This window comes from Lycium barbarum, chromosome 4 (genome assembly GCF_019175385.1).
Source record: "Lycium barbarum isolate Lr01 chromosome 4, ASM1917538v2, whole genome shotgun sequence".
NCBI lineage: Eukaryota > Viridiplantae > Streptophyta > Magnoliopsida > Solanales > Solanaceae > Lycium > Lycium barbarum.
The window spans coordinates 23,757,403-23,767,037 of NC_083340.1; the positions used below are offsets into that span (position 1 = coordinate 23,757,403).

The 9,635-nt window shown below is 36.0% G+C and overlaps 2 protein-coding genes across 2 annotated transcripts; one reads left to right on the plus strand and one right to left on the minus strand.

The window, feature by feature from the left end:
* Positions 1-1,524: 1,524 nt before the first annotated feature.
* On the plus strand, positions 1,525-7,018 carry LOC132635580 (cryptochrome DASH, chloroplastic/mitochondrial). Its single transcript, XM_060352025.1, has 13 exons — positions 1,525-2,025; positions 3,701-3,840; positions 3,926-4,150; positions 4,254-4,379; positions 4,470-4,544; positions 4,764-4,880; positions 4,976-5,022; positions 5,226-5,302; positions 5,490-5,565; positions 5,763-5,832; positions 5,996-6,119; positions 6,219-6,268; positions 6,452-7,018. Exons 1-13 carry the CDS (start codon positions 1,620-1,622, stop codon positions 6,680-6,682), a joined length of 1,764 nt encoding a protein of 587 aa, XP_060208008.1. The 5' UTR covers positions 1,525-1,619; the 3' UTR covers positions 6,683-7,018.
* A 409-nt stretch (positions 7,019-7,427) lies between these two features.
* LOC132635581 (premnaspirodiene oxygenase-like) lies at positions 7,428-9,397 on the minus strand. Its single transcript, XM_060352026.1, has 2 exons — positions 8,377-9,397; positions 7,428-8,186 (listed from the first exon to the last, which is right to left on the minus strand). The coding sequence occupies exons 1-2, from the start codon at positions 9,271-9,273 to the stop codon at positions 7,569-7,571; spliced, it is 1,515 nt and encodes a 504-aa protein (XP_060208009.1). The 5' UTR covers positions 9,274-9,397; the 3' UTR covers positions 7,428-7,568.
* Between the last annotated feature and the right edge of the window lie 238 nt (positions 9,398-9,635).

Sequence of the window (9,635 nt, forward strand, 5' to 3'; positions counted from 1 at the left end):
GGGGTAAAATTTAAAGACCACCCCAAAAGAAGGGCAATCCGTGAAAAAAATGTTTTTTTTCCGCCTTAATCCAGACCTCTACCTTGCCTTATGCCTGAAGGTAAAACTCTGCCAAGGTAAAATTTGTCTTATGCCTGAAGACAATTCTGCCTTGCGTTCAAACTCTACCTTGCGATTTTTTTTAATTTTTGTCTGAGCGAAAATTCGAACCCGAAACTTTTAGCGAAAGGAAAAAATTAAATACCACCTATTTGAGGTATTTGAGGGACAAAAATTAAAGACCACCCTGAATAACGTCAATCGTGCAAATTGCCCGCAAAGCCACACTGAACATGGTCCTAATTGAAATGGTGAGGGGCTTCTCTTTCTCTATTTTTCTTGCGAATTGCCCTTCTTTTGGGGTGGTTTTTAAATTTTGCCTCTCATATTTAAAATCTTTAAATTTTGCCCTTCGGCTAAAATTCATGGGTTCCAGGTTCGAATCCACACACAGTCAAAATTTTAAAAAAAATTCGCAAGACAGAGTTTAAATTTCGCTATGCCCCCACCAGCATACACTTGTGAAGGAATTACCAAAGTTATGTCGGACCCGACATACTTATGCCTTATGGGCAGACTTGACATAAGTATGCCGGGTTGGGCATAACTTTGATAATTCCTTCACAAGTTTATGCCGGGTCCGGCATAAAAGTTTGTCCATTAAAAGTATGCCCCCACCGACATAAACTTGTGAAGGAATTACCAAAGTTATGCCGGACCCGACATACTTATGCCAAGTCTGCCCATAAGGCATGAGTATGCCGGGTCCGGCATACACGCGACCCAAAGCTTGCCTTGCAATTTCTTTTTAAAATTTATGCTTGAGCGGGGGTTCGAGCTCAGAACCTCATGATTTCTACGTGAACGCTCAAAGTTGCAATGCGAAGGGCAAAAATTAAAGACCAGCAATATGAGGGGCATAATTTAAAGACCACAAATATGAGGGGCAAAATTTAAAGACCACCCCAAAAGAAGGGCAATCCGCGCAAAAAAATGTAAGGGGGTCAAACCAGCTTATAAGCCATTTTTAACTTATTTGGGTGTTTGGTAAAAATAAAAAACAACTTAAATTAAATTAAAAAGTGCTGAAAATAAGCCAAAATAAAGAAGTTGCTCAAACTCAACTTGTTTTTTTTTGGCTTAAAAGCCATTTTTTGACCAATAACGTTCCATTTTATCTCTTATATTTTCTGTTAATTCCAACACTACCCTTACTTCTAAAAACCCTTTAAGCACTTTTATTCAAATACGTAAATACTTATTTATCAAATAATTTTTAGCACTTAAAAAATACTTTAAGCACTTATGCTTAAAAATTATTTTTTTCGGGCTAATGAAACGGGCTTGTCTCTGCATGCAGCAAACGACCGTTGACCTTGAGGGAGCGGCTAAAATGAAAACAAGTAGTAAAGCTGAGATGGCAAAAAGTGAAAAACTGGATAACATTAGGCTAAAAAAGTGCCACGACAAGACAAAACTCATCATCCCACGTGTCAGCTTCTCAACACCTCCAAAAACTCCTTCTGATTCGTCACTTCCAAAATCCATACAAACCAAGAACCATAATCCTTTTCACTTCCATGAATCTAACTGTGATGATCAAACAACCACTTTCTTTAACAACAAAACTGACTACAACATCTTTAACCAAATCAAAACACACCCTTTTCATTTTAAACATGCATTCCCAAGCTTCTTCTTTTAATGCAAGAACGTCAGCCAGTGTTCAAAATGTACCAGGGTTAAGTCCTGAAGAAATGGAGAGAGTTTGTGAACAGACATTTCAGAGATATTCTTCAGGTGGTTTGAGTAAGAGGAAAGGTAATAAAGGGGTTGCAATTGTTTGGTTTAGGAATGATTTGAGAGTGTTGGATAATGAGGCTCTTTATAGAGCTTGGGTTTCATCTGAAGCAATATTGCCTGTTTATTGTGTTGATCCTAGACTTTTTGGGACTACCCATTACTTTGGATTGCCTAAAACTGGAGGTAAACTGGTTTACTCTGTTCTTTAATTGGGATTCAATTGTACTTCCAATCTCAATTCTGTGTGTTAATTTTAGCTTTCCAGGCAGGGTTACTTTAACCAAATTTTGGAGTAAAAACTTGACAGTGATAAATTCTTCTTTGGGATAATACCTATTTGGGCCACTCCCCCCCCCCTCCCCAACCCCCCCCCCCCCCCCGCCCAAAAAACAAAAAAGGAAGAGATAATAATAACGGCCGGCAAATGTATTTTTTTTTGTATATCAAGTATAAGTATACATATAATATACGTATATGTTTTGTATATTTTGGCTAGCGCCGTAACTAATTTCGGCCGATGGGCCAAAAATGAAAAAATCCCTTTATCTTATGTATAAAAAATCAAAACAATTATTTAGGTGACATTTATTTATCTTAAAAAATTGTGGGAGAAATCATTATAAAATTTTGATTTAATTATCTCTTGAAAATTTTCAAGTTAGAAAAAAAAAAAAACTTTTGGGACAGAGGGAGTGTGTTTTTCTGGTTTGAATGCATTTAATTGGTTGAAATTCAAAACGGGTCGGGAAAATGATTCTAAAAAGACAAGTTTTAAGCTAAACAGTATCAAAAGTTGCTAGTTTTTCTTGATTTTCATTTTCTTATAATTTTTATGAGATACATCTCTTCTAATAAGCTAAATTATAGTTTATTACTTGGTTTTTAATTTACATATTCACGATGAGTGCACAATCTTTATCAGCTTTTATGAGTTCCTAGTCTCTTAATGTGCATCCTGTTGTGAACCAATACTAAGTTAAAATTTGAATTTAGTAGAGGTAAGAATGTAGTGTGGAAGTGTGTTATATGGTGCATTCTCTCAAGGCCTGTTGAAGTATTTGGATTCAAGATTGGCTGAAGTGATACCATTATTGTGGATGTACTCAGAGTGTTATCATAGTGTTCTAAAGCACATGCAAGATATAGTACCCACATTACAGGGTTATCACGCAATATTCTTTAAGACTATTGGAACTTTAGGCCCAATGAATCAAAAGATGAGTGTTGTAAAGATGTGGACATTAACATCGAATTGTATGCAAGCTTAGACAAGATTTGAAATAATAATATGCAACAAAAGGTGCATATAGCATGCATGGGTGATAAACTAAGAGAAGGCTAGATAGTTTGACAAAATCATACATAGATCTTAAAAAGTACCTGTTTATAGGTGTGATAGTATGATGATAGAAAGTGTATAAAGGTGATGACATAGATCTAAAATCACACAGAGATAAGTTGTCTCAAAAGACCTACGATCTCTCGAAATCCATAGAACTTAAGAAAGTACACAACACATGGAAGCAAAAGATCCATATAAGCGATACCAACTAATTGAGATTAAGCTTTCGTTGTTCATAAACTTACATTATGTCTGGTGATCGTAGTTTTTTAGCTTGGAGAAGTATAGAGATAACTGTTAGATTTAGAATGCAATTCTTAGAGAACCCTAGTTTATTTTGAGTATTGTAATGAAATGGGCCAAAAAGAGTGGAATAGGTATAGAGGATTCGTATCAACACCAACTAGTATTAAGGCATAGTTAGTCAATTTTCTTTGGTTAAGTTAGATTTGTTTGCTTAAATCTATCATTGCTACCTATTTGTTGAGCTCAAGGCTTATCTTTTCTCTTTGGCAGCTTTAAGGGCACAATTCATCATAGAGTGCTTAACTGATTTGAAAAAGAATCTAGTAAAGAGGGGACTTGACCTATTAATTCAACATGGTAAACCAGAAGAGATTATCCCATCCCTGGTGAAAACATATAAGGCACACACAGTTAAGAAGCTGCTTTTTTCATTCTTCTTTCTACACATGGATGTTTCTTATACGACATTTGTTAATTTTGGAATTACCTGTACAGGTGTATGCCCAAAAGGAAACATGCAGTGAGGAAATAAAAGTAGAAAAATTGGTCACCAGAAATCTGCAAGAATTTGTACTGCCATCATCTGGTGGACAAGGCAATGAGCTACGATCTATAAATGCTACTAAACTGGAATTAATCTGGGGTAGTACTATGTATCATATAAATGACCTTCCATTTGACTGTGAGAGTTTACCAGACGTGTACACTCAGTTCCGTAAGGTATTAGCCTTCGCTATATATTTCTGAGTTATGTGACTTGCAATTCAAGATACTTTCTCCTATCTTACCCATCAGTTGTGTGGTTGATGGTTAAACTTAACAGTCAGTGGAATCCAAATCAAACATTCGTAATTGCATTAGACTCTCAACATCACTTGGTCCTCCACCAGAGGTTGGGGATTGGGGACATGTCCCACAAGTTACTGAGCTCGGGCTTCAGCAGGAAAAGGCAGGTCAACACTAGAGTTGCATAAAAAGAACTGTGGATTAAGTTGTTCGTAAAGCTCAAATTTATAGTGTCATTTCCTTCTTTTTACAGGTTTCTAAGGGAATGAAGTTTATGGGCGGTGAAAGTGCTGCACTGGGTAGGGTACATGATTACTTTTGGAAGAAGGTGGGGACTTCTTATAACTGCAACGACCGAAAATTTTGTTTTTGAAATTAAACCTTCTTCTGTTATTACTGTATTTGTGGTTCATCTAATAGATGGCCACGACTTAGGAAATTTGCTGATATATGTTTACTGCTTCCTAGTATAGAGACACAACCCATTCAGTCATGCTAATGATGATTCTACATATTCCAATTCTTTTTGATCTTTGATTGATTGCAGGATTTGTTAAAAGTGTATAAAGAGACTCGAAATGGAATGTTAGGGCCTGATTATTCCACAAAGTTCTCTCCTTGGCTTGCTTCAGGAAGCCTGTCTCCCCGTTTTATATGTGAAGAGGTAGAGAACTTTGTCTCATAGTGCAATGTTTCATTAACAACTTCGGTATGCTAGTTATGTAAAGAGATTAAGAAAGCTTCATTTGACTTGTTAAGGTGAAAAGATATGAGAAGGAAAGACAATCAAATGATTCAACATACTGGTATAGCTTCCTCCCTTCTCCCTCTCTGTATGCTTGTGACTATGCTTGTATGGTCTATGCCTTTTTATGTTGATGAAGGTAGTGAGAGGAGATTAAATCTAATAATTATAGTTTATAAATACAGAATAATCTGATGCCCTGTATTCTTCACAATATTCATACAACTGACAGGTGTATTTTTGATGCCTGATTTCTGTTCTCAGGGTTTTGTTTGAATTAATATGGAGGGATTACTTCAGATTTCTCTCAATCAATCAAGGAAATTTGCTTTTTCAAGCAGGTAATAAAGATAATTATCCATACTCTTATCTGAATTACATATTAACACACCCCATTCTTCTAATCAACTTCTCAAGAGGAATTTTGCTCCTTGCTTTTATCTATTTTAAAGGTTATGAGGGCTTGTTCTTCTGGGAATTACAGAGATCTTGACATATATCTATAATTGCTTTTATTTCTCTATTTAGGAGGCCCTCGAAAAGTAAATATTAACTGGAGCCAAGACCAAACCTTGTTTGATGCCTGGAGACGAGGTCAAACCGGGTAAGTTCCTATCCTGGGGCTAGCCAAGCACCTCTTCTATAATAAGTACATTACCTTCATACCTTGCATGTTGTCTGTTCCTTTCTCTTCCTCAATCCCAAAATAGATTCTTAGTAGGAAGTTCATATCTGAAAATAAATATGTATTTCGTTTCCGTGATATGAGAAATTGTTAATTTTCCAATGCAAACTCTGTAGGTATCCTTTAATTGATGCCAACATGAAAGAACTAGCTACTACTGGATTCATGTCGAATCGAGGACGACAGGTACATGTCCACTTTATTTATAATGTTTTGGAAAATTTTCATGTAAGTTGTTATCTAGAAAACAATTCTGGGAGATAAATTCATCAAGATAGATAGAAATTTACTGCATTCTAATTATGGCTTTTCTTTCTCTGGGTAAATCAAGAAGTTTTGTTTTTGCCAGATTGTGTGTTCTTTTCTTGTTAGAGATATGGGCATTGACTGGCGGATGGGAGCTGAATGGTTTGAGACATGTCTCTTGGATTATGATCCTTGCTCTAACTATGGCAACTGGACATATGGAGCAGGTGATTCTCCTTATATTATCTAGCTTTGATATCTCCACTTTCTCTGAATTGGAAGTTGGAGTTGTTAGTTGAAGGTTACCATCATTCCTTTTCCATCAGGTGTTGGCAATGACCCTAGAGAAGACCGTTACTTCAGCATTCCGAAGCAAGTAAGTGAAATAACGAATCAAATATTTCTTTTAATAGAATCACGTTCTCGGAACAAATCAACAGGTGTATAAATCCTATGTTGTTTGCTATTTTGGGCAGTGCTGATAAAACAGTTTAGTGAATGCTATCTCTATTCCCTTACAATAAAGCAGATTAATCCAAGACCTTTTTACATGTTTCAGGCTCAAAACTATGATCCTGAAGGGGAGTTTGTTGCATACTGGTTGCCAGAGTTAAGAGCACTTCCGAGAGATAAAAGACACTCTCCCGGAATGATGTACTTGAATCCAATTGTATCTCTGAAACATGGATACACCAAGAAGACTGGTGATTCGAAAACGGGCTTTTCATCAAGAAGAGGCAAACCGGAAGACAATAGACGAAAGGGATATGGAGATAGGAGAACGTATTAGAGCTGCTGCCAATACGGGCTACTGATTTTCAGGTCACAGCTCACAACATTGCAACCCAGATGAGAACTCTAGTTGTATCATATTGGCTATGAAATACATATGCGAGTATTTGGGGCATGGAAATATAAAGACTCTGAAATTGGCTACTTTTACTAGCTTTGTTTTATCAAAAAAAAACAAAGATAGGAACAATCTAAGAGAGATTTTGTTGTGTCCTGAAAATGAAGTACCTTTGATCACATTGAGTATGATCATTTGTTAAATAACCTTCGAAAAATGATGAAGTAAAGCTAACCAGTGAATCTTATTAAGATATGAATTTTAAAATTTTGTTTAGCATATCTTCATCCATGATATTGAGTTCTGGTAAGAATAGATAGCTTATTGTTTGGAAAATTTCCTAGGCATTTAAATTTTACAAATAGTTTGATCCTAGAAAGTAATATTACAGTTCTACTTTTACAAAGTTTATGCCGCGGTGAAGGATATTGTATTGTTTATTCTTTTGAGGAAACTTGATGAGAGCTCAACGGATATTTGGACGTTGGTATGCTATATAATGAGGTAAAACTTGGGTAAAGCACGGTCTTTGTTAGATACTACTTGAATTGTCTTCATTTCCCCTAGTCACAAGCATGTTATTGAAAGATCCTTACTCTTGAATTGAATGTAATTGGTCAAAATTAGACTAATCATTATGTCTAGTAATAAACAAAGGAACTTCATTAAACATGGTACACAACAGTAAATATAATATTGAGTTGTCTTATTTCTTAAACTAAAAACTTGCAACCAAGTAAAGGTTTCATACATACTAAGGAATTTAAAAATAATGTAGACCATGCTGGAGAGTCTTCTTTTATTCTTCCAAGAAATCCATTAAAGCTTATTCTTGCTCCCTGTGATTTGTGGGAATCAAGTAAAGATCATCTTTGCTTGCTGCAAAAACTCTACTTGTTTCAGTAGTACGAAACTCATTTGCATTAACCTTATCAGGGAGTTTCCAATCGAATTGGTAGAGAAATTGGGCTAAAGGATGTCCAGTGTTAACTAAACCAAACGACATTCCCGGACACATTCTTCTTCCTGAACCGAAAGGAATGAACTGATAGTGATTACCTGTAAGATCAACTGAAATTTTTTCAAATCGCTCCGGTTTGAAACTTTCAGGATCTTCCCAACTTTCAGGATCTCTTCCAATAGCCCATGCATTGACCATTACTCTAGCTTTAACAGGTACAGTATATCCATCGATCTTAGTTTGCTCCCTGCACTCCCTAGGTCCTAACAAAGGAACTGGAGGGTGCATCCTCAGTGTTTCTTTAATCACTGATTTTAAGTATGGCAACTTGTCAAGATCATTTTCGTCGAAATTTTCATTTTCTTTGAAGACTTGTCTCACTTCAGCTTGTGCCTTGGCCATAACCCTTGGGTGCTTCATCAACTCTGATAATGCCCATAGGATTGCAGTATATGAAGTTTCTGTTCCGGCAATAAACAAGTCCTGCAACAATATATACATAAGCATTTATTAGTGCCTGCAATAAAAGGAAAGTAAATTTGCAATAACGAGTTAAATCGCACATTGATAGTGTAAAAGTTCTTTACACTGTCAATGTATATAACTTAGATTCATTAAAAAAAATAAAAAGGAAAGGAGCAATATATGACTACTATATAGGATCAAAACTTACAAGAATTACTGCTTTCATGTTGTCATTTTCAATGGGAAATTGAAGCTCATTATTCTCCTTAGCCCTCAGTAAAACATCAATCATATCTTCGCCACCAAACTCGTTATTACCCTTTACCCCTGCTGCATGATTCTGTCTGTGCTCATTGATAATGTTCTCCATAATTAGATCATACTTATGGTGTACATTTGTCAATCTAGCTTTCATGTTACTCATATTGTGAAGTATTTTCCAGGAAGGGAACAAATCACCCACATCAAATCCTCCCGATAATGCTAATATCTCTCTTATTAACATAATCAATTCATCTCGATCGTTGCATATTTTTCCAAAGGCCAATCTACAGGTCATGCAGCTCGTAAACCAGTGAAGCTTTTCTGTTATGTTAACTGCAGAACCTGTTGCCAAACGAATCGATGAGAGGATCTTCGAGAGCTCATCTTTTCGGATGGAGCTATATGACTTGAGCATCTTGTTACTCATGAGTTCTTGTGTCAACACTTTACGCATTTGCCTCCAGTAATCGCCATATGGGGCGAAAGATATGTCCCTACTTTTGTAAAACACAATGTCAGAGGACATGAACCGTGGCCTAGTTGCAAAAGCGAGGTCATGAGTTTTTAGTACAGCTTTTGCTATACGAGGCGAAGATATTACAACTACAGGAATTTCTCCGAGTTGTAAGTACATGAGAGGTCCATATTTTCGAGCTAAATCTCGAAGATTATGATGAGGGAGTTTTCCTTTTAAGTGATGGAGGCTTCCAATAAGGGGAAGTCTCCATGGACCTGGAGGTAACTTTGTAATTTTGGTGTTCCATTTCTTCACTAGGATAAAGAGAAATGAAAGGAAGAGTAACAGTGGAATTAAGTTGAAAGGAGAAAACTGAATCTCCATTTTAGTAAGGAAAGAAATGTTTTGATGGATATGTTGCTTAAAGTGATTTGAGTACAAAGTTATATGTATACAAAGAATTTGATGAATAACATGTGATTGATTAGGACTTTAGAACGCCTCTGGTAAACCCTGTTATTTGGGCTATACATATTTTACTTTGAAACCTTCTAGTGTTTCAGTCTAATTCTCGAAATTGTTCTTGTGAAAAATGATAATTTGTGTAGTGATACATCAAACAGTAGTTGGCGTGCTTATTTTCACTACATGTCTTTCAGTTTACAGTTCTATTAACAATATAATTTCACGGACTGATCACTTGCCTTTTATAAGTTTGTTTTTTGTAACATGAAGAATCACTCAAC